Below are 25,177 nucleotides of genomic sequence, written 5' to 3'. Positions count from 1 at the left end.
TTAGAATTATCAGTATCATCCCAAGTGGCATGTAAAGTCTTACCCTTTTCTTAAAGTGATTAGGGCATTCATGAGCAATATATCAATATCCTTAGTATTCATAACATTGAATTACTCTCCTTGATAATTGCTTTTAGGTCTTTTCCTTTCACATTAAGAAGTTTTGAAAAAATCGTTAATCATTTTCATAAAGAGCCTCATCAATTCTACGTCAAAATCATTATTCTCTTTAGACTTTAGAAAATCATGCATCATATCTTTCCAATATGAATTTTAGATCTATTTAACACGAGAGGTTTATCAATACCTTCTTTAAAAAAAACTTTATCTCCTAAAAGATCTATCTCTAAGCTAAGCTAAAAGAGTCTACTCTGATATTAATTGAAAAAATTAAAAGTTACGTGAATCCTTAGATATACTATAATACTAATTGAAAAACGTAAGAAATGTCCTTAGAGATATAATCTATCACACGCTATTGATAATAATATGTAGAAAATAAATTGTAAAAAAAAAAACAATCACAAATACAAAACTTTTTACATAAAAAAACCCTAAACCGGATGAAAAATTATATATTTAAATTGAAATAAAAACCAATTACTAAAACATGTAGCAGTTAATAAGAAGCTTACAAATCACCTGTCGATTCCCATGACTTAATTTGTACCAACATTACTTATTAGACCAAACAAATGCACTACTTTCCGTGAAAGGTTTCCAAACCATAGTGACCCTCAAAACATAATTCATTCGGATCTAGTGTAGCTGCGTAGAGTTGAGAATGATTCAATATGTTCAATTTAAAATAAAGAAGTGATCTCCAATGACCTTTAAAAGATGATCTCAATATTGATCGACGACTTCTTTAAAAGACCTCCAATTTAATAATTGATGCTTAGTCTCTTAGATTAGATTAAACTCTTTTATATTCTTAGAGATAAGATAAATATCTATTTAAAGATTCTCCGCGGATTCTCTTACAGAAGATAAATAAAGATAGACTCAAATTTAAGTCAAATTTGCTAAGGTCATCCGAACGCCCACAAGACCTATTCGAATGCATATTATTTTATTTTCAGTAAAATGTGTTTGAACGCCTGATGGTCCGTTGGAAAAGCTGCACATACTATTGAATGTAGAGTTGCTATTCCTATACTTTTGGGTATTTTTCTTATACTACTATCATGATACCGTTTGAGCATTTCAACGATAATTCTAAAACTGTTTTAAATACTTTAACTTTAAAATCAATCTTTCACGTCAAACATCTAAATAAAAATTATATTTTAAAACATAATTTGCTAATTATATTAGTACAGATAAAATCTAACATACTAGTTTTCATATTCAGAGCTACTCCAAGCTCAATATTGATATTTACGAATCAACGACCTTTCTCACATCTATTGGAGTATAAGATCTACTGGGGTTGCTTCTTTTCAGCTGACATTGAGAGAGGGGAGACTAGTATCATAGAAGAGAGAAAAAAAAAACAATCTCTCTATTTAGATCCCTTCATGGCCATGAAGAGTACAACTCCAATCCCAATCCCATCTCTTCCTTATTAATCATCATCTCCACCTTCTTGATTTCCTTCTCAAACTACAAAAAAAAAAATGTATATACAAAAGAAATCAATAGTTCCTCACTTTTCTTGACTGTGGGTAGAAGGCCACATGCACCACCGCTGCTAGTAGGAAGATGGTCGGATCACCATTGTGAGGGCTCATCGCAACCACTCACCCCATCATCATCTCAAGCATGATTGGATTTGAATAGATATTTTATAGATTTAGGGATTATGGTTTATTTTGTTGGGAGTTTTTATAAATTTTTCTTGTGTAAGTTGGTTGGAAATTCCTTTTTCAACCCAAATTTTTATTCATGCACTTTTTTGCCTACGAATATTTTTAGTAATTTTTTTTCCATAATATTTTTTAGCATTTATTATGGTGGCATTTCACTAATGTCACTAAATATTTAGACTTTTCAATATTAAATAATATATGTAGATAAAAGTTCATCTGTCATGGCATTAAGCTATGATTATTAATGTAATCATATATACGCTATCATTTTATCACTAACAACCCTTTTACCCAAACATCATTTTCTGAGACATGGTTGAAATTAACAAAAAATATACTAACTAATTTTTCATTATTTATAAGGTTTAGGAACAAACCTTGCACATATTTCTATGATAACCCTATAATTGTTGGAGGCTTGGACTTTACAAAACTTCCAATTTTAAATAATGATTGCCAAGCAATAGTCTTGAAGAGGAATGAGGAAATGGCTTCTGAGTTAAGGCAATGGGAGTAGAGAATCACATTTTGTAATTTTGTCTTGATAATGTTTAAGGAATAGAGAACTTTAGGGACCTATGCATGAACATGATATCATTCCTATCAAAGAGAGGTTTACAAGTAAAGATGAAAATGGGGATTTAGGAAGAGCAGGAAAGAGAAGTCCTAGAAATAAATAGGAGATCAAGGAGGAAACGAACCTACTATCAAATCTTATAGATGGAGGTATTTATGCTGATCTGAGCTCTAACTTCATGTGGAAAAAATCCTTCTAGTGCTCTCCATCTAAAGGAGCCATCAGAGAGTCCCCATTAAGCGGTTGTAAACCTTGCATATGCAGGGCCTCATGAAGAAGAATCTCTACATAAACTAGAAGTCCAAGATTGTGGATAGAGGATTCTTTGCTCCTAGCGATGGAAAGAGTTCGAGAAGTGTAGAGTGACAAAGCACCTCAAGTAGAAGGTGTATTGTGAATGAACTCTTAACGTACTATTGCAAAGCTGAGCAACCTAGAAGACCATTAAGCCATTCAAGCACTGAGTCATCAGTTGTATGGGAGGTTTTCATCTTAGATGGTAGAAGTCTTCTAAAGGCTGAGGAAAGGATGCCATTGAGGGAGCAAGTAGAGAAGGCCTTGGTCGCGGTCATACTCCAGGAGGAAGACTTTGGAGGAAAGCATACATAGTAATTCTATTCCTTAGATGTACGCCCATCCATCCTCTCCGAGTGCGTTAGAGATGAAGAGTTGGGAAAGTAGAGGATTGGGCTTCGAAGGCCAACAATTTTGGAAAGTAGAGATAGAATGTCATCTAATCTATAGAAATTTTAGAGAGAAAAAAATGGTGAAAAACTATTGGAAGTGGATTTCAAACACCTTTTTTTTTTCCTCTGCATCCAATGAAACCAACAAAGCTTTAGTCGCAAATCTTCTATTCTTTTCTTCTTCTTTTTTCTAATAATTTGTGTTGGCAGTAACAATCTGATTCCAAAGAGTCACAATAAATTCGATCAAAATAATATAAATAACTTACAGATTACAGAATATAAAATTCTGAATAGTCGAGTCTAGTGTTGGACACTATCTCCTTAAGACCAATTTACCCTCCAGGAATAGTGGACGTCGGTCTCCCAAGATATTGTTTTTAATTATGCAGACTGACAGCCTATTTATAGAAGTAAATAGGCTTGATGAAAAGATGCAAAATTTATAGAAACTAATTTATAGTTACACTGTGAAGGGATGCACCATTTGGGTCGGGTTCAACCAACTAACTGATTGATTAACTGTTAAAATTGGACTTGACCCGTGCGTGCGAACCGAACTGAGCCGGGCGGCGCGCGTGTGTTAGTTAAGTTGCATAGTAACCTTTACCCACAAAATAGGTACCCCTTTTGGGGCCCAAAGCCCATAAAAGTTTGTTACTTATATACCATACTAACATTTCTCAAATATCCAATATGGTACTAAACTTCTTTTTCTTTATTTTCCATTGCCATGATACCCACTTTAGAGCCAATTTTTATTCACTTCTCTTCATAGATTTGACTAAGTGAATATTTGACAATAAAGTACACTTTGAGCTAAATTAATTCCACCATTAAATCATCATTAATAATGTGTGGGCCCCACTTAAAACTTAGCTCAAAATTAATAAAAATTCATATCAAAAACATGAAATTACCAACAATTTGTGAGTGATAAAAACATTTGTAAGCTAGACAAAAATCCGTTGTTATTTCATGAAAGCATTCTGTGGAGAAATCATCATTTTCTCTTTTTTTGTCCTCAAAACTCGAGTACCTCCTTTCACCCAGTAACCTAGCCATCTATGACGTGTGATAAACACTAATTAATTAAGTCATGAAAAAGAGATACACAAATTGAAAGCAATTTTGACTAGCTAGATATGCATGAGCTAAAATTTTTATGAACTTAAATCAGTTGAAATCCATATATATCCTTTTGGGTTATATCTTTTCCCCCATTTCTCAGTCACTGTGCTTGGAGAATCTGATGACTTAAGTTGCTTGGATCAATTTATATATGGAGTCTTTGAGTTTTAACTGTAATCCTTGTTGAAGTTGGAGCAAATTGCTGACAAATTGGAAGCTCAAGGCACCATAAGCTTACAGCTCAAAAGAGAAAAAGAACCAGAACAAAGAACTACTATAACTATTCTAAACAATTGCCAACATAAAATCATCCGTATCCATTAATTCATCAAACACAAGCGAATTAGAAAAAGCCAGACCACCTTAAATTCTTGTGTTGGTTCTGCTCTTGCAAGCTACTACTTTTTTTTATCAGAAGTTCAGCAAATGAGGAGATGCACTACTACTATGCCTAAGATTCAAATAACTAAAGTAGTTCAAGTCATCACAATGAAGAAAACCGATGGTACTCTCAGAGTGCAAGCAGATCAAAGCTAAATGCAGAACTTACATTTCGCTTCTGTTTAATCTACAATGGTGGTTACTCCTGGACAAGGATAAATTGCTGAAGATTCCCATGTTCTAGGAAAAAAAATAAACCCAACTACTCAAGTATCTTTTCACTTTCTAACTTGTATTATAATTTGTGTAGAGTGGTAACTTTACAATAAATAGGAGGAGTGGTGAGATTTTCACAAGAAAGTGTTGAGAGCTTGCGACGTCTAAATATTTTTCAGAAAAATATCTATTCAAGGGCATCAGATGGCCAAATCTGCCTCCATTTAGAGATTTCTTCCTTGCTCTGTAGCTTTCTTATGCCCCCATAAAATCCATCTGTTTCGTTGCCTTCTTCTCGGTGATCCTTCCGATTGATCAATGCTTGCCTCCATCTGGAGCCAGGTGTATATTGGTTGAACTCTAACACAACCATATCTGCAAAATAATTAAGAAAGCAAAGGCTCAAAAAATGTATTTAGCTTTATTTAAGACATTATCAACCATGCAGAACTTTACCAGATTGGCCTAAAGGAACTTCTAATTGAAAGAATAATAATATATTGACTGGTCTTCTGTGAAGTTAGGGCAATTTTATTAGAAGGATAGTTTTAAAAAGGTACTCCAAAGATGTCATAAATTGATCTTTTCCTTTTGTCAAGGATCGGTAAACTTATTTACTAGAATTCTATCACTACTTTAGCTGAAAGATGTCAAAGAACCAAAAGATTAAGATAAAGGAAAACTAAGAAGTAGGACAAGTTCGATATAAGAGCACTTTTTAATCATAGAGCTAAACCAGTAACATTTCAGCATAAAGTCAGGATTGAAGATACTGGATCTATGCAGTTATGTATCGGTAAATATATATACATTTAAAGGTTCACTTTACTTTTATCAGAGCAAGTCAGAGAAGACTACACAGTATTTTTCAACTTCACTGTGTTTTCAGTAAAAACATAATTATATTTAGACGATGAGATTAAGGACAAGCATAAAGCTATAGGGCACTTATTGGGATTTATCTAGTAAGGTTCTGAGAAATGAAAGTTGAGAGACAGGAAAGGATTAAAAAGGTTGCACAGTGTGTATCATATGATACACGCTCATGTTGAGATCTTCAAAAACTAGGATATTTGCAATCAAGTAAAGACCAGCAACAGATGGTAGCGTGATTTACAAACATAAAAAAAATTGAGCAAAGATTAAGGCAAAGATTGAGGTAAAATTGAAGCATGATTAACAACATACTTTAAGGAGATGTGAATAGGAGAAGAAGATATTTTAGATTCTTACGATAATGGCTAATTCTTCAACAATCTCATGGATTCATGGTGTTAGTTTTAACTTCAATTAGTTCCAATGAATTATTGCACAGTATATATTTCTTTTACGCACTTACATTTTCTTGTCCATGGTATCTGTTAAACAAGAAGAAGATCACCAAAAGGTAAAGTTATTGACTGAACTCACCACTAAGATGACAACGACAGAAATGCTCATTTCCATCACATGATTCAAGGTGACCAACAACTCCGTACCACCAACCTGCCAAACATCTCAAAGCATTAATTTGCTGCTACTAATCATTTCCATTTTTGTAAACAATTCTGTCATCTATTTGACATGAGGGCTAGAAGACACATTTGGTCTGAACTGTACTGAATTTGGACTCACTAACAACAAGTACTAAGACTAACAGAATAATATCAGTGTCACCAATGAATTGAAAATACTGGATAAATATTTTGGAAAAGATAATCCCTAAAACACGCACCATATGGAAATTCCTTATTCCTTCTCCATTGAATTTCAACATGGTTTCCTGGAACTAGATCATTTAAGCAGTCAGAGATATGAAGAGCATGTGCAGCGGTATCAACAGGGGGTGCCCTTATCCTATCCCAATGCACTCCCTCCTCTATCACTACTGTCCGCCGCCCATGCGGTGGATACCTGCATGCCAAGATTACGATAATGAGTGAGAAAATTCAATCCAGATACCAAGAGACAGTTAGAAAATCTATGTCGCTTCTTCTGATCATACATTAGTACTGATTCTGAACTTTCAAATCAAAAACTCATTCTTTTTAAATTTTAAATTCATGGTGGACCGAAAAGAAAGGAAATTAGATGTATAAATGCATTTGCATACCTTGCGCGAAAAGTGTCGGTGCGGCGATCATAACAAACTTCAGCATCATAACATGATAACATAAACCCGACATGCCCGTGCTGCATACAAGTGTAAGAAGTCAACAAACAAAAAACAAATAGATATGAAGTAGCACATCCATTATCTTCCATAGTTGCTTACTAATGTCTTTGAAGGAAGAAAGACCATGAGGGTGGAGAAATTTTTTTTTTTTTTTTTTTTTGTTTTCCAATCAGCACTTAAAACATATCACATCTTGACTGCCAATTGACTTGAAAGAGCAAAAATCATCCATTTTGAACTCCGAAATGCATATAAATATCACCCAGAAGATGGCAAGTTACTAAATACAATATTGCATATACACCAGGTTTGAAGAAAACCATCAGAATTCTATATGAATATGTAAGCGATGATATTTTTGTGTGTTCAATACCTCGCGGTTGTACACCTGAGAAGGGAATGAAAACTTGCCGCTCTCAATCGCTAGGTACCAAGACATGATGGAATCATCAGGCAAAGTGGTCTTCATTTTCTTACTGCTGCCAATCCCAGACTTAAGCCAAGAAAGAGGCCAGACGCAAGAGAGAGCTCTAATCCACATTTTCGACCTTCCACCGCCGACATCGCTCAAGGAGTCATTGCTTGATGCCAAATATAACTCCCACTCTCTAATGGCAGCTCGGCCGATCACTCTCCCCCATTTTTCTCTCATGTACTTCTCCCAGAGATGATCACTCCTACACTTATCTCGCAGCGAGCTGCATACAGCTGCCATGTTACACAACCCATCAGGTGACAGCCTCCCGAGGATGCATTCCAAGGCCAATTCCGGCAAATCCAAGATCGACGGCTCAAGTGCTAACTCCTCGATATTTGCCACCTTAGGGGCAGATTTCTTCTTGGGAAACATTCTTGATGTGATACCAAATTCACAAGTGATAACTGACCTACAAGAACTCATCAAGGAGTTCAACAAGAAACACACAAGCTCCTGCCAGAACAAGGTGGAGAGCATCCTCGACTCATTAGCCCATGCAGAAGACAGGGGATGAAGGGGGAGAGACTTGGAGAAGAGGAGGAAGGAAAGGATTGACACAAGGAAGAAAAGCATCAGGGAAGCAAGAGATGGGATTTTCCAAAGGGGTCGAATGGATGCTCCACATGAAGATCACAAGAAAGGCTTTAAAAAGACCCAATTTTTAAAAGAAAAGAGACAACTTGATCAATTTGTAAAGAACTTTTCCTGACATGAAGCCTTGAGGACTTGGGAGGAAGGATCCAAACACTGTTATGGGTTTATTCGAGGTAATCTAGTAAATACTAGCAATAGAACCAATTGGGTTGTTTAGAAATGGACCTGATTAGGTGTAACCAGCTTAGAGATGATTCAGTAAGGAGCAATGGAAGATGGAGATGAACATGAAGTTGGGTCCCTCCACCACCTCTTCAGCTCATCAAGATCTTCCACACAACCTACCAAATCTTCTTCCTCCCTCTCTCTCTCTCTCTCTCTCTCTCTCTTCCTGGAGGAGGAAACCAGAGAAGAAGAGAAAAAGGGAAAGAAAAATAGTGGGCAAGAGAGGGACAGAGAGGAAAAGGAATAAAGATTTTCCTCCATTGGTTGGAGATATATAGTTGGTTGGGAAGGAGGGAGTTCTCTTAATCCCATTATTAGTGCTGGAGTTCAAGGTACCAATCAGGAGCAGACACCTGTGTATTGTTCTATATTGTTTGAATTCTCTCTCCTCTCTCTCTCTCTCTCTCTCTCTCTCTCACATCGCCCAATTGATGTCAGGGAAAATCGGCCAGCCGGATATATAAACAGCAAAATGGTGCTTTTTTTGGCTTAAAATAGGTAGCGGGCGTTCCACTGCACACGAGGCTCTCTCTCGATCTTTAGTTCCATAAAAGAAATTATTTTAATATAGGTTTGCTGAAATAATTGCCTCCGGAAGTTTTTTAATATTCTTTAAAATATCACACTCGTCATTCCTATTATCTTTTTAGCAAAATACTCTTGGAATATCATGACACATGATTGTTAAAGCTCATGTTTGGAGTGTTAAATATTTACAATTTAAGATTCTATCTTTTTTGTATTACGAATATTGAATATCGTTAGATAATTTTGGAACCAATTTAGACAATTTTTACTAGGGCAAAGTAAGCTCTTTTCCTAATTAATCTAAATCCAATTTTAATGGTAATTAATTAGATTTAACAAGAATAATGATATTTTTGAAAGAGCTAAATAATTTTGATGACAATTATACCATTTTGAAAGTTTTCACGCAATTATGTAAAAATTCTTGTAGCATAGCTATGCTTGTTTAATTATAGAGATAATATATGCTTCCACTTTTTCCTCTTTGCATTTGATAATATTTTGACTTTTGGGGTGTCCCTGTGCCACCATCCTCCTCCCAATCCCCTTCCCTAGCCATGCCGGCTAAGTGGAGAGTAAAGGTCTTTGTCATCTTCTACGAGGTCATTTTCCTCTCTTCTCTTCTTCTACATCCCTTCACTTTCTCTCATCCCTCATCCTCTATTTGTACGTTGCTGGTAAAAACCGTCGATGGGCAAGTACTTATGCACCTCCACTCCCTACCTTATTTGTATGCATTCATTGACTCAAAGAGGCTCCGGAGGGGTTTGGGGGTCTCTTCCTTCACCTCCTTGTATTCTATACCATCCTTAGACTGCGACAATAGAGGAAGGTTAGAGGGAGTCATCGAGTCGACGTCCTAAGTGGGTTTTGAGTGGTTGTAGTTTTAGGATTTCTTTTGTTGGGTTTCTACTTAAGCTATTATTCTTGTGGTGCTCGAGAAACCTATCTTCTTCCCTCCTCTTGAGTATGATAGTAAATGCCAGTCTCTGTATGTCTAGGGCAGCGGAGGTCACAATAGAGCTATTGGCTATCAAGCCGTTTTACTTCTATGTTCCTACTGAGGCTATTTTAATTGTAGATCTTTTGTAGCCTTTAAGCTTAATGTTATATTTTTTTCTTATTACAACGTGTGTTTCACTTTACGTTGTAGGTCCTTGTTCAAAAAATAGTCACTCTGCCACTTTAATGATTACAAAGAGTGCTTCCATAACCACTTTGACCACTTGGTCGCATGCTGCAAATCATATTTGGCAAGGTTCCATGATGGAATCCCTTTTTATCTCATTCAACTCATTGGCTCTCTCATTCTAGCCATCATTGGTTGACCAACTCACTTTGTACATGGAGGATGTTTGAGATTTGGTTGTTGATAGGATCCAAATTTGCTGGACCAGTGATTGACCAGAATAAGATAACAAACATAATCTAGCCCTGCAAGAAGATAGGTCTAATCAATCAATGCTTGATAAGGAACCTCACAGAGAAGAATATTAGATTTGAAGAACTTTCACAAAGAAACTAGGAGAACATGATGCAGTTTTAAATGGTCGAATGCATGTTGATGCAGCTATATTTTTGAGGATCATATTCCAAAGATTTAGATCCTCATGCCATATCTATAAAATAGTGATACTATGAGAGCTTCCAACCATCTTACATGCTTAATACCTTTCTATCGCTTTCATACAGTAGAAAAATGATGAGCATGATTGCAAGAAAATATCTAGTTCCAAGATATGAAAGCAAAACACATCATCTTTTCTCCATTAGATTTTTACGAAATATTTGAACATATGATAATTTTAAGGCCAAAAGTAAGCAAGGAGATAAACAAAAGTATAAAATAATCTGATTTGGTAGATAGGATAAGGGTATAGATAAGCTCTTAATTAGTAGGATTAACATCAAAATCCTATCAAAAGTCGTTCACCAACAAAAAGCTGAGCACAATTTAGAGTAGAACACGGAACTGGGAAAGTGTTCTACTCCTCCATCACTGGTGGTGTCTTTGTAAGGTCAATCTTGCTTTATGATTTTCCAGAATAAGGTTGATCAGATATAATATAATTCTACCATGTGAGAAATGCGTCCAGTTATCAAATTTGACCATCCATTGATTTGGTGGGCAATTTAAAAGCTTGATAAATTTCTAACCATACACTTTCGTAGTACCAGGACATGCAATTGACATATATAATTTTTGAGATTTATATCCATCTTAATCCGTTTCTGATCAAATAATCCATTAGACAATCTAATTGAGCACCAAGAAGCCTCCCAGGAGACAATTATGCTTACTAGAATGCCTACCATAATTTACAATTAAATTCTTCAATGGTGGTCTACTTTACGATGGATGTTTGAAATAAGACAATGAGTTGAGTTGGTGTAGTGAGAATCTTCAGCTGACCAAAGCTCTTTGATTCTCCAAATCTTAGTTCCACTAATAAAAAGAAATAATAATCCAAGTATGGATAAGAACCCACTAATGAAACATGCCATTGCCACCAAGCCTGCATGGAATCCATAAAAGTGATGTAAGGACCAATAACTCTTAATTTATCAGGATATAAAATGGCTGTCAACTAAGTGGCACCCAGGACTAGTGCCATTCACTTGCTAAGGAAACCTTAGTGGGGCTCAAGTGTATTGTCACACTTTCAAACTTGATAAAATTATTGTGTGTATGTAAGTGGATTAGATAAGTGTATGAAAAAAATATATATAGGTGGATAACATGATAAGTATTTAATCATTTGGCCAAATTAATTGAAAAGAATCTCGTAAATGGTCTAGAGAATGTTATAAATAACACGCTATTTTTTTTTACTATATTATAAAAGTATGTAGCACTTTCTTTTTATTATTTATAAATTGAGCCCTCATATGTTTAAATATACTAGGACATAAAATTTAACTTAATGAGCACTTGAAGGGATGCAATAAAAAGAGAAATATTCTGTTCATTTAAATTGATCATTCCTAAATTAATTACTATTACTTTTTTTTCTCTGATATGATCTTTGAGAATAAACAATAGTTTTGGATTTGCATCTTTGGATAAAATTTTAATATTTTGGAGGCTTGATTTGGTTCTACTATGCTGGAAACTGGTATTTCAGGTTTATTTCCAAACTATTTTAGATGCTTGATTTGGTGTATAAGTAACATAGCTTGATGGTTAAGTTTGATCATATTTGCCTATTAAATGGTATGATGTGGCTTTTGTCTATTTTTCGCACACTAGAACATCCAAACGATCGCAAGCCTGTTCAAATGCCTAACACCAATTTTATATTTCATCATCCTGATATTCCAATAGGCTCATGACCGTTCAAACAGATTGGAACACAAGAACGGTGTTAGGGTTCGAAGTGATCTATGTGTAAGGTGCTTGAGCGCACCGCAAATATCTTTATGTTCGAGCTACACTTATAATGCCTTTATGATAGGTTTTATAGTATAAGAGAGATAATTCTTTGAGAGGGCACACCTCCAGAGAGATTAGAGTTTAGAAAATTTTTATTTAAATCTCTACTAGTGTATTAAAGTTTTACATTGCTTGTGAATGTAAGCAGATCGTTGAATCATGTAGATCTGGTCCAATCTCTCTTCGTTGTAGTTTGCTTGTGTTTGGTGTTCTTATTTATGTTAATCTTAAGTAATTAGTAGTCCTCTACTTATAGTATCTTTGTTGAGTGTTTTCTATTTCGTATTACTATTAGCTTTGCTATTTCGGGTTTGTTATCATCCTTTACTATCCCATTTGGTCTTCTTGTGAGATTTACTTCTACCTCCTCTTATACAGCATCTTAGTATATTTTAGCAAATGAGAGAGCTTTATATGCAAACAATGAAAATAGAAAAGAAAATTTATAATATAGTAAAAAAATATAATGCATTATTTATTATCCAATCAACATGAACTTTGTCCAATAGTTCTAGAAATATTTCTACTCATCTAACTATGAGACTCTTTTTTTTAATAAAAACTAAAGGGGTTAGAAAATAACCTAATAAAAAAGACTTAATTTAATACTTGAACCTATGACATCTAATTTAATATTATATTAACAGTTCAAGTTGTTAAAGAGCTGTACATTTTTATATTTTTGGCTGTTATCTAATAGTTTATAAGTTTTTAAGCTAGAGTCAAGTTTACAGAAAAGACGACACGTATAGGAGAACAAGTCCTAGTCATAGTAGATAAGAGTGGGTCCTCAGGAAGATTTGATGCTGTTGGGGAATTATATTGCTACCTAACTTTAGTATACTGGGGAAAAAATTCTCTAGTTCACCAACCTTTTGCTCATGTGGCTAAAGTTAGAGCACATGTTTTTGGAGCTTCTTAGATAGTTTGGAACAAATTAATGGAATCTGATCCAACTGGAGATGCTTCAATCTTTGATAGAGCATGGAAAGAAGGGCTCACATTTGATACACAACTATCTATTTCATCTCTCAAGGAATACAAAGCCAATCTATTGTCAAAAAATGGATGTTTTATTCAGTAAAAATGGTATATGTTTGCAGGAAAACTTAACTATGTTAAGCAATATTACCAACTCTAATATATGGCAAAGTAGATAGAGCTCATACTTAAATCTCCAAACAAGTTACTATGAGTATTTTTGTTGTTCTTTTGATCCAGCTGTTGCTTTGTCATTAGTTTGATGTTCTTGCATGATGGTTTTGAAGATGAGAATTTTAGTTTAGGTCATGAGGCATGATATATATCAACTTTGAATAGGCTGGTGGGCTGGATGTAGGTGTGAAGCCAACTTTGCTTTGTTGGATTAGGGCAGCCCAGCAAACTCCTCTTTCCCTTTCCTATTGTAATTACAAATTAGGTTCCTCTCGAAGAAAATTATTTTACCCCCTAAACTTATTTTTGGTATCGCTAAACCTTCTAAACTTCTGAGTAAATTGCGACATTTAAGTCTTCCACCCCAAATTAACAATATTTGTGTTTGAACAAAATATATATGTATACATATATATTCTCACGTTCTCTCTCTCTCTATATATATATAAGCAGGGTTGTTAAATAATTTTGTCATTTCTGTCATTACGTTTATAGTTACAATTGAGCTAAAACTTCAAGAGCATTTATAGTAAATTCATAAACAATTTTTTCACTATATATCACATCAAAATTAATTATTATACTCTTATTTTAAAATATAAGTGAACATAAGAATAACTATTGCTAGAATAAAGACTTTATTTTAAAAATAATAAAAACAATACTTATTATAAAATTGGTCTTAGTTCTGAAATAAACTACTACAAAGCTCTCCGAATAACTATAGTCAATACACATAATATATCAAATATAGATGAGGCTAACACCCAAACCCAATCACTTTCACTCTCCTCAAGAAAAAATAGACACATACGACCTCTGAATTATTTAATTGTATTATTTTATCTCTTGCATAAAATAATTCTATTTATAAAAATATAAAAAAACTAACTAACTAATTAGATGGGAAAAATACCTTTACTTTCTCCTCCAAGATTGATTTAGAGTTTGACATATGAAGTAGTTGCTCAAGAGACTACTAAAAAGAAAGATGAAAGAATATGGAAGAATGCAGAGGGAATACGTGCATTTTTATCCATCTTGTCAAAATTTTAAGATTATTTATATTAAATTTTTAATAAAATATTAATGGAAGGAGTTTGGTCATATATTTAAATAATCTAGGGGATGCCAAATCAGGGTGAATTTTTTGCTTCACTCATTTTCATCTATTTTATATGGATTTTTTTTTTAATTTTGGAACTGTCTGGAAATTTAAAGGTGTTCAACTTTTTTTTTCTTTCTTTTGCTTGAAATGATGTGGGGCTTCTTTCTTGCAGTTATCTAATGTTAAAAATTGATTCCAATTCAGTTTCAGTAAAAAATTCAACATGTATCAGTATTTTTGTGCCGCGCGTTCGAACGAGCCTTGGGGGCGTTCGAACGCGGGCTCCAAACAAAGAGTAGTATGTGATGCAGGCGTTCGAACGAACCCCCTCCTACGTTCGAACACCCCTTTGATTCTGCTGTATTGACATTGGGCACGTTCGAACGCGCCCCCGAGAGCATTCGAACGCGACACGGAAAATCCTCAAATCTGAACCTGACTATAAATACTAAAGTTGGCTTTTTAGGATTGGTTGTTGGAAGAACATATATGAGGGTTGAGCTACCATTGTATTGAGAGTGATAAGAGTTGTTTAACTCTTTTGTAAGTGATGGTTTTGTGTAGTAAAGAATATTATTTTGCCCGTGGACGTAGGCACATCGTCGAACCATATAAATCTTGTCTCTCTCTCTATTGTCTCCATTGTTTTCATTGTTGGTGATTGCTTATATTAGGGTGTTAATCCATGATTAGAATTTGCTTACGGTTTTTCTATCACCATTAACATCTCTTTGGAGTTTTTCCTTCCACTATTCGTATTTAAGCTATTTGAGGGTGAAGGTCTTGCTTCCGCTTTTTTCACCCATTTGAGTCTTTTGCACAACATCTAATACGTCAAAAAGTAATAACGAGCAACTAGATATCTCATGTTACTCGTTTAAGCAAAGATTCTTTACAGCATAAATTCTAACTTTTATTGTGGTAAATATTGATACCAGTTCACCTAATTTTATTTCTGCAGACGCACTTCAATGTGGATTGTTTGGATAGTTGCATGTCACTTTGGCCTTATTCATTCACCTATGTTCCTTTCTTCTTTTTTCTTTTAGTTTACTCAGTTTGGTGTGGTTGTTTGATCTGATTGCCTTTTTGATTGAATTTGTTTATGTTGTTCCATATAAACTTGCATTAAATTCTATTGAGTTCTAGAGTGCTATTTGACCATTTTTGTGGATGTGCAATGTCATTTGAAGAGAATAAGTGCTAGTGATATGCTACTAAGTAAGCAAGTTATCAGCAAGTAATCAACACCCACGCATGGAGACACTACCATCATGGAATAATTATGTACCTTAACCATAAGTATGCTACAATAGATGTACAATCATTTAGACAATAAGAGTCTTGATAAGTGTCATGTTGTGATAACCATGTACAAACATCATATAAATTCTACTAGAATATGGTCCTTTCTTATGCAATTTTATCACTACATATTATCGTTAATTTATTAGCAATGGAATACTCCACTTGCTTTAAAGCACTGAATGTTTCTAGTACACGAGCCAAACTACCCTCCCTACAACAGCCCAACCCATTGTATACCACAAGCTAGCTTGGTACGGGCCAGGCCACCAAGCTAGCCCAAAAGCTTGGCTTGGCTAGGCCATAGTTGGCCAACCCCAACCCAAGGTGCGTCGACCAGGCCAAGATCCGAAGGGACCTATCCCTTATAGGGCTTGACAACATGGAAGGGAAGGGGAGAAGAAGTCATAGCCGACTAGAGAAAGGGATTGGCTAACAATTGTTGATGGTCTGTTGGACGACTAGGTAGAAGCAGCATGATAGAGATTTGGAGGGGTCGACCAGGAGTGGGCAAGGAGGAAAAGTGGCTCTTACTCAAAAATATCCTATGAATACAATGATTGTAAGTAGTACTTAATAGGGTTATCAAATCCATACGGAGATGGTGGTAAAGAATACACTAAACGAATATAAAGAAATGACTTATAGAAAAGTAAATAAAAAATGTCAAGCAAGTAAGATAAATCCCGACATAATCATGTAGATTTCAAGTACACAATTATCTAGATGTCAAATATACAATTATTCATAATTATATAAATCAACATATTAATAGAAAAAACATGAGTGAATCTGTGAGAATATTAAATAAATAATAATCTTAATATAAAGATCATGAGATAGAGTAAATCAACATTTTAAATTTCTTCGGTCACAGTGGAGGCCTCCCAACCACTACAAACCAAAGCCACTGCCACAACAACGTTGGAGCAACCAGCCAAGGCGGGTTTCCTGTCATCTACTTTGGGCCAATTGCCGACCAACGATAACTGTTGTAGCTGTCGGCAATCGTCGGGTAGCCGAACTAGGCGGCTACCACCATAGGGAACTACTGCTTTGTCGGGGTGGCTTTGTCAAGCTTCCCGCCACCCTCGCTCCACTATAGTTGAGCTCTAGGCCCCATCCGTAGTTATCAAGGCCGGTGGACCCACCAGCGACGTGCCCTTCCACTTAGATCGAGTCCGAGCTTGATTTTGGTCTTCTATCGCTAACCAGTTTGACCACCTTATGTGAACCATTTTAGAACTCATGAGCATGACCATTTGCCTAATACAAGCTTGAAAATGACTAGTAGAATGATTCGGTGAACCCACATTAGTTGACTAAGTCGAATCCACATGTAGCCTAGGTGATAGGTACGGAACGTCCTCTTTAATGTCAAGATCGGGTGCAGGAAAATAGTCCGCGTAACCGATAAAAAATATTCACCAAATATTCTCCTATAGTCAGAAAATTACAGAATCAAGAGTGATAGATCCGTAACTTCCTGATCTATATTTTTTTGTATTACGCTCTTTGTAGATTCGAAATACAACTATGACAAAAATATGCAAGAATGGGTGTGACAGTGGTGGTGACGGGTGAAGGTGATGATATGGTTATAGATGATAGTGGAGATGAGGGTGGATAATTTGTAGAGTTTAAGGGATAAGGATGAAGGGAGAGAAGTGGCCGAAATCCCAAGGAGGAGGGAGGACTCGATAGATGAGGGATGTTAGAAGAATACCGACGTCAAAATGCCGCACGGCTAGGGCTTGAAAGAAGAGGAAGGGAGATTAGAGTAGAGAGGATAGAAGGGAGATAGAAATTAATATTTATTCATCATAATGATTTTGATTGTCATCTACACCTTAAGAGGCTAACCAAATAAGCTAAAATGACAATTATTAACCCTAAAAATAGTGGACTCTCGCTGATCGCATTCAAACGGGGTGGATTGTGTTCAAACGTACAAAATACGTTCTCTATCGATGCGAACGTATGCAGGCATTCGCACACTAGCGTTCGAATGCGACCGAGCACGTTCGAATGCACAATTTGTGTTCTCTGTTGATGTGAATGCCTACAGACGTTCATAAGGGCGTTCAAATGCGCCTCCTCCTACGTTCGAATATGACCTACATAAACTTTTTTTTTAAATAAGCAACTAGTACAATAAGAAAAGATTCCAGTAAGATGTATCACTAGGCACGACATGGGCTTATGACCCACGTGACTAGCATCCTCTACAAGGTAGCCCGACTCACTTGATGGACCACATTGGGTAATTCAAGCTCGGACCGTCAAACTTGATTCTCAAACTTCTCTCGACGATACCCACTAGATTGGACCTACCTAGCAAAGTAGCTTTTTCGATACCACAGCACACCCCACAGCTCATAGCATTTTGCTTAGAGGGCATGGCGATTAGGTGGTATTAGTCGGTAGAGCAGACTTGACCATTTGAGTCTTGGCAGGAGTTCGCTGATGCGATTGTGCTTAATTCATTCAGTAGAGCGGACTTGACCATTCGAGTCTTGACAAGATTTCGCTAATGCAATTTGTGCTTAGTTTAGTTCAACCTAGTGTGAGTACTTTCAGGCTATGTTGACTAAACTGGCTTAGTTAACAATAGTTTGAGCTTGCTAGGAGGAGTTCAAACAAATTTGCATCCAAGTCACCAACTAGTCAGACTTGGCCCTAAAGAGTACCTTTATTAGTGGGCTTAGACTTGACATTTAAGCTAAAGTCAAGGTCTTGAGGCCAACTATTTCTGAAAAGACATTCTCATTGGCAGTCCTAATGAAGTCCAAGTTGAATTAGCTGAACTAGATCCGCGATGATGAGAGAAGGAAGACAGCCTAAGCTCATGGCCCACTAGAAATTGTACCTACCCTACCCAAGCTTGCACAAATGTCTCTGCCCAACCACCAACAAAATTTTACACTATTTTGTACCCAATGACTTGGAGGACTGCAAAAAGAAAGGGTTGTGTGTTTTTACTGTGATGACTAATTTACCTTCAATCATAAAATGTTTTCCATGTCATGTTCTTAGGTAGTTTTGAAAAAGAACCTGAGTCCTCCGATTGGCATGACAAGTTGTATGAATATATGGACGTGAGAGCCTAGTCACCTTGAGAAGAAGGTGTTGGAAGCATGGTGGATTGATACAATCCAACTATGTGGGTTGAGTCAATTGAGTCGAGTTAGTCTAATTTGCTTATTGTCTTTAATTTTGAATTAAAGTGGATAATTCGTATGTGGATCTAATACGCTAGGACTTTACTTCTATTTAATTATTATCATGGAATGAATCTTTAGTTTAGCCAATTTATTATTATTATCTTTACCTTCTATCGTAGCCGTTAAATCATCCTTAATTTTATAGGAGTATATCATAACCCTAAAATCTCTCCAAGCTCTAAAACCATTTTCCTCCATAAGACACCCTACTTTTAATTTACGACCGTCCACCACCATTCTGATGGTCGCTGTAACATCAGATATTTATCAATCTATCTAGATCTGACATTCCCTCACTATTTTATTTTTAAATTTTCACCTTGATTCACAATTTATTTTATTCGTATAAGTTTGCTATCATACCTGCAGGGTGATGAACTCTTAGACTGAAAATGGAGTAAAGGAGCAAGGTCGCTAGTGGATGATTTAGTCCACTAAGTGTGTGGGAAAAAATCTTCCTAGTGGGCAACTACCAACAAAGGGTTGAGATAGATCCGTTACTCGTGAGGCTACCACTTGTAAAAATCTCATCATTTTTTTTTATGTCTATATTAGTCTAGATCTATTTCTTAACAATTTTTTCTACTTCTCTCCCTTCATTAAATATTAACATAATCTTAACATCTTCCCCTATAATGATAAGAAGTTTCATCACTATGTAGGTTGACGAAAAATCAAACCCATGTCTTTCTTAGTTTTTAGGTATAATTCATGTTAATGACTTGCCTCTCTTTATAATATTAGTTATTTGAAAACTATTTTTAATAATCTACAATGATATTAGTTAGAATAATTTTCTATAGATTTTTACTCTGACTTCTATAGTTATTAATTATAGATAATATACCAAACAGTGGAGTGCATTAGGGGTGACAAAAGTTGACCCAACTTGATGACCCTACACGGTAACCTGACTTTTAGATGGGTTTGGGTATAGTCTAAATGGATTTACGTCATAAACGATTCAACTCATCTAACCCAATTATTAGACATGTCGTATTTGTGTTTATTACCCTAACCCATTTAACACCTTTATAACTCTACTAGCCAACTCGTTTATGATATGATAACTCATTTATGACCCGGCTAATCCATTTATGATTCAACTAATCCATTTATAACTTGTTTAAGTTGTTTATAACCTAAAAAAATATGTTTATAACATGAAAAGACTCATTAATAATCCGAACAATACATAATTGAAATAATTTAGCTACCCAATTAACCATTTATGATTAATATAATTTGTTTAATAAACAGGTTGTGTTAGTGTTTAGAATTTCAACTCATTCAATAAACAAGTAGTATTCGTGTTTGCATTACCCTAACCCGACCCGCCCCGGGTTTGCCACCTTTAGGGTACATACCTCGATATGAGTTTAACATATAAACTCATATCTTAATATGCCAAGTACGCACCCACACAGTAGAATAATAAAGGAAAATAAGGAAACATTTTGACTCAAGATTTTCTTTGATGGATCCTCTTGGTGCAAAGTAAAGATATTTCTTACTTGTTAGTATCTTTCAAATCCATAAATGTTGACTATGGATTCTGTAGATATTAACTCCAAATTCCATAGTTAATAACTATGGATTCCAAATTTGATAAATACATTCTATTATAAATAAATTGACTTATTTCATTGAATTCAATTCTATATATAGTGAACATAATAGATTTCAAAGATAGTAACTCTGAATTTCGTAGTTCGTATCTTCAAATTTTCTAGATACTAATTAACTTTAGATTTTGTAGTTACTAATTGATAATTTTGAATAATTAATTATAGATTTTTTAATTACTAAATATGGATTCCTAAAATATATTTATGAGATCAATAAATATATCTATAGAATCTATAAATATATTTTAGAATCCAAAGATGAATTTTTATATAACCTAGATATGAATATTTATGGAATCTATACTTATATCTATTATTTATAAATATTATCTTAATTCGTCTCTGTGGTTAAACATTTTATTATCAACTAAATATATAATATTTTTGATACATTAAGTATATTTCAAATATTAATAAGAGATCTTCATCCTCAACATTACTTTTTAATGCGTAAAAAATGAGTATTTTTACCTTCGTACTAAAAAATAATTTTATGGTTATCCACTCTTTGAACACTTTCTATGTAGAAAATGATTATAACATGGTGGTGTAGTTGGGTAGAGGGTAAAGTTTTTAATTGAAGTTGTTATTTGAGAGGTGAAAGAGAAAGAGAGAGCTTAGTGAAGAATTCTTCATTATAACTTAAAAAATAAAGTATGATTTTATTGTATAGGAGAATAATAGATAAGTAATATGTAGTCTCGTTCCCATCCTAATACTCCTAAAGTACACTTTCCTATTGAATAGAAAATTAGAAACAATAAGAGTAATATTTATTATTATAGGTGATAATAACTTTCTCTCATAAATAGGTTCAGTGTTATAGTCATTTTACAACAACAGAGTGAAATTGTAAAATAAAAATAGAATGGATAAGGATGTAAAAATATAAATTATATTTATTTATAGTGCAAATCACCCACACACACATATATATAATAGAAAATAAAAAGAGAAATAAGAGGCTTTATATATATACCTCTTATTTCTCTTTTTATTTTCTATTGTCATTTGTTGGAATGACTCATAAATCATGACTCCAATCATTCCTTGGATGTCTTATCGTGTTTCTGCGAAATCTACGAAAACCTCACGTTAGAAATTTTGGGATCAATCGATTGGACGGCTAGAAGTATCCAATGTACTGATCTCGAATGATTTGAGTATCTTCAAATCATTGATTCTGTGGTCTTTGATCAGAGCAGAATAAAAGCATTAATCTCATATATAATAAATAAATAAACATAAACGTAAGGCATACTATAAGGGATTTCATAGTTTATAAAACTAAAAGAAAAGATAGTTTATACTTATGGTCCACGGTAGTGTGTGAATGTACCGAGCTTGATTAAGTCTATCCTTAATTATCATGCCCTCGAAGAAGGAAGAACATCCGAAGAGACAAATAGTTTGAATTAGATAGAATATTCTCTTCTGATGTCATCTGTTCAAACAGTATTAGTATGAATATAACTTAGTATGTATTCTTGTAAATATTAGGTAAAATAAAAGCTGTGATTTGCAAATACTAAAAACACAGTGTAAACTATAAATACGTAAAAATAATAACTGCAACTTATTTTAATATAAATTAAAATTACATAATCGACCATAAACCTGTTTCTGCCCAAGGCTATCTTGAAATTAATTGAGTTAAATATACTTTGTACTCTCCTCGACTCCGAAATCACTTTATCTCTTCATATAATATTTTAGGTCAAATCAATCTTTGTACTTCTGATTAAAGTAAAACTAACTATTAGATTTTTGTCTAACTTAATCGAATCCGTTAAATTGTAAAAATTGTATAATAAAAATGAAAGGTATTTTTATAATTTAGATAAGGCTATGTTAAACTAGCCTGGAAGTCCAGCAGTCTCACTTTATTCAGAAGTATGGACTAGTTTGATATATAATATTTTAGGTATAAATATATAGCGGGTAAAATAAATTTAACATAAATTAATTTTAAGCATAGATTAGCTATGATGACTTGGCTGCCTAAGTCATAGCTAGATCATTTTGACAACCCTAAAAGTAAGTATTGTTCATATTTGTAGGCTTAAATTTGTTAGAGAAATTTCTTTTGCATTATGATTATTGGTTTATTCTCTATTGCAATCCTTTTTTTTTCCCTAAATCTAGTTAGGTATTTACCTAAAGAAATACTCTAGATCAACTTTAAACAAATATATCTCAATGTTTCGTGACTAGTATATATCCCAGTAGTTAAGACACCCAGTTGTTACAATGTTCAATTCAAAAATAGCAAAATGACTTAATTTGAACCAAAAATAGGTTGATAATCCTTTCTTGTATATTTGGATTAAGCAATGCTTATATATTCCTGTTTCTACGTGACAAGAAGGCAGAACAGTGACTCGCACTCATATTCGTGATAATGAGATCTATTTATTCCACTAATTGGCCAGGAGAAATCACAATTTTGGAGTATAACAAGTTAACACTTTCTTTTCGGGCCATTTAATTTTTTGAGTAATTAGTGAATTATTGTCAATTATATTAGAAGAAGGAAGAAAAAAGAAGAAGAAAAAAAGCTCAATCTATTTAAATCATGTCTTCTTGTGCCTAGCAAAAGCGCAGAATTTAGAGCAGTCGGTGGGTAAAGAATATATCTAATTGCTTTGAGTTTTTCTTCTTCTTCTTCTTCTTCTTCTTCTTCTTCTTCTTCTTCTTCTTCTTTCCCTTTTTCTTTGGTGATCGATCATTTGGGCAAGCCCCCCCCCCCGCCCCCCCCTACTTCCACAATTCTTGTACGAGAAAGAAACTCTCAAAAGAAACAAAGGAAGAAGGATTGATTCTTCGACGTGGGCTTTACTCAAATAGCACTTGAATTAAAGTGCATGGCTCGACCAAGAGTGATTGCTTCCACTAAAAATGTCAAGAAAGCCAAGCCTATATACACGCATCTCCTCCCGCTACTCTAAAAACTACCCTCAGATCCTTCATGCCCGTTGCTCTCCTCATGCAATCTCTTCTTCCCTTGGAGGGCAACCCCGAAGAGCTTGACGGTGCCGTTCGCCTTCTCCGAGCAACTTCCGGAGCCCAACTCAAGTAGCCTGCAATGGCCTGGGGTGGTGGTAGTAGTAGTGGTAGTAGTAGTACTAACAACTCTTTGGCTATGAGGCACAGGAGTGACATGGTTCTGGAGGAAGTAGATGATGTCGTTGTAGAGCTTCTTCATGTGTGTGAGCTCGGATAGGAGGAAGGAGTTGCGCCGCCGCAGGCGCTGGTTGTCCTCGGAGAGCGCCGAGATGAAGTCAGTGTCGGTGTTGGATGGCAATGGGAGCAAGGGAGGTTCACCCCAACTCCCCATTTGGTCATCTGGGTTGTGGTAAGGTGGTGATGAGTGGTTTAGGTGATGTGGGTGGAAATGGCCGTGATGGTAGTGTATTGGAGAAGTTAACTGAGAGGTGCTCTTTCTTCTGTGGATCTCTGAGAGTAGATGCTTGGCTCCTTTCCTGAAGAACTCATTTGCAAACTCCCATCTATCTGCTACTATCTTCCTGAACCCCTGCACAGACATTGAATCAAATTAAGATCAGCACAATGCCAGATTAATTTATTAAGGACAAGGAAGAGCATATATACAGAGAGAGAGAGAGAGAGAGAGAGAGAGAGAGAGAGAGAGAGAGAGAGAGAGAGAGAGAGAGAGAGAGAGAAGTGCTAGAGAAAGGTACTGTACACAAATAGAGAGGGTTTGAGAAGGGTTGCATACATAGGTGTTGAGCTGCCTGACAAAGCTGGAGAAGTTATTGTGCTTGAAGTAGTTGGGGAGGAGGTCTCTAGCAAACTCAGGGGGTCTCCAGACCACAAAGGTGGTCTCATCCTCGCCCCAGGAGACAATGTGATCAGTGCAAGGATCATCCACAAGCTGGTATGTCTTAGTGAGGAAGGGAGCAGGGACTGGCTTGTGAGATTGATCCATGGACATTACCATCTCTCCACACCTCTCAACCAAGAAGGCCATGGCAAGTTGGGTTGGGAGGGAGGGAGGGAGGGAGGAAGGCCAAAGGATAGAAAACGAAAAGCCTGCAGGCTCTACACTTGCTCTCTCACACTCTCTTCAAATATTCTCATGTGGGTCTCTCCTCTCTCTCTCTCTCTCTCTCTCTCTCTCTCTCTCTCTCTCTCTCTCTCTCTCTCTCTCTTCTCACTTCTCTCTCTCATCATTATATATACATAGATATATGTGCAGACTGCTAGTGGGTTCTTGAAGTACTATTAAGACAAGTATACTAACTAAATAAAGAGCAAGTAGCCATTGCCTTTCCCGAATCACTTGTATATAATTGAAACTTTTTGTTAATAACTTTCATTCTATCATTGATCTACTTAGTAATGCCAATTATGAGGGCTTTGTGAGGAGGTTTCGTATGTATTAAGCAATTAATGCTCTAAATGATCCCAAGTTCTTTTTCCTTTATTTTAAAATTTTTAATGAGTCATTACGCTATTTAGGCTAGACAACAGGCTATCTAGCTTTAATTGATCATTCTTACTTCTCCTTTCCCAGCTAGC

General features: G+C 35.2%; 2 protein-coding genes across 3 annotated transcripts; both read right to left on the bottom strand.

The window, feature by feature from the left end:
• Positions 1 to 4,859: 4,859 nt before the first annotated feature.
• LOC140776179 (F-box protein At2g32560-like) lies at positions 4,860 to 8,506 on the bottom strand. Its single transcript, XM_073119798.1, has 5 exons — positions 7,331 to 8,506; positions 6,895 to 6,974; positions 6,517 to 6,695; positions 6,213 to 6,287; positions 4,860 to 5,177 (listed from the first exon to the last, which is right to left on the bottom strand). Exons 1-5 carry the CDS (start codon positions 8,006 to 8,008, stop codon positions 4,990 to 4,992), a joined length of 1,200 nt encoding a protein of 399 aa, XP_072975899.1. The 5' UTR covers positions 8,009 to 8,506; the 3' UTR covers positions 4,860 to 4,989.
• Positions 8,507 to 23,403: 14,897 nt separating this feature from the next.
• Positions 23,404 to 24,725, bottom strand: LOC140776387 (heat stress transcription factor B-4b-like). Of its 2 annotated transcripts, none has more exons than XM_073120078.1 (2): positions 24,342 to 24,725; positions 23,404 to 24,170 (listed from the first exon to the last, which is right to left on the bottom strand). In XM_073120078.1, the coding sequence occupies exons 1-2, from the start codon at positions 24,624 to 24,626 to the stop codon at positions 23,580 to 23,582; spliced, it is 876 nt and encodes a 291-aa protein (XP_072976179.1). In that variant the 5' UTR covers positions 24,627 to 24,725; the 3' UTR covers positions 23,404 to 23,579. The 2 variants fall into 2 exon arrangements, with proteins under 2 accessions (XP_072976179.1, XP_072976180.1); XM_073120079.1 differs by having other exon boundaries at positions 24,375 to 24,717.
• Between the last annotated feature and the right edge of the window lie 452 nt (positions 24,726 to 25,177).

The sequence above is a fragment of the Typha angustifolia genome, chromosome 14, assembly GCF_048772165.1.
Source record: "Typha angustifolia cultivar Huaian chromosome 14, ASM4877216v1, whole genome shotgun sequence".
In the NCBI taxonomy this organism is placed as follows: domain Eukaryota; kingdom Viridiplantae; phylum Streptophyta; class Magnoliopsida; order Poales; family Typhaceae; genus Typha; species Typha angustifolia.
This window is presented reverse-complemented; position numbering and strand designations above follow the sequence as displayed.

Excerpts from the sequence above, each read along its gene's own strand:
- LOC140776387 (XM_073120078.1), bottom strand. The coding sequence starts at position 24,626 with ATGGCCTTCTTGGTTGAGAGGTGTGGAGAGATGGTAATGTCCATGGAT. Across the intron at positions 24,171-24,341 it reads CTCAAACCCTCTCTATTTGT|GGGTTCAGGAAGATAGTAGC; the intron begins GTACAGTACCTT and ends ATGTCTGTGCAG.
- LOC140776179 (XM_073119798.1), bottom strand. The coding sequence starts at position 8,008 with ATGCTTTTCTTCCTTGTGTCAATCCTTTCCTTCCTCCTCTTCTCCAAG. Across the intron at positions 6,696-6,894 it reads ACCGACACTTTTCGCGCAAG|GTATCCACCGCATGGGCGGC; the intron begins GTATGCAAATGC and ends CTTGGCATGCAG. Across the intron at positions 5,178-6,212 it reads CTGTCGTTGTCATCTTAGTG|ATATGGTTGTGTTAGAGTTC; the intron begins GTGAGTTCAGTC and ends ATTATTTTGCAG.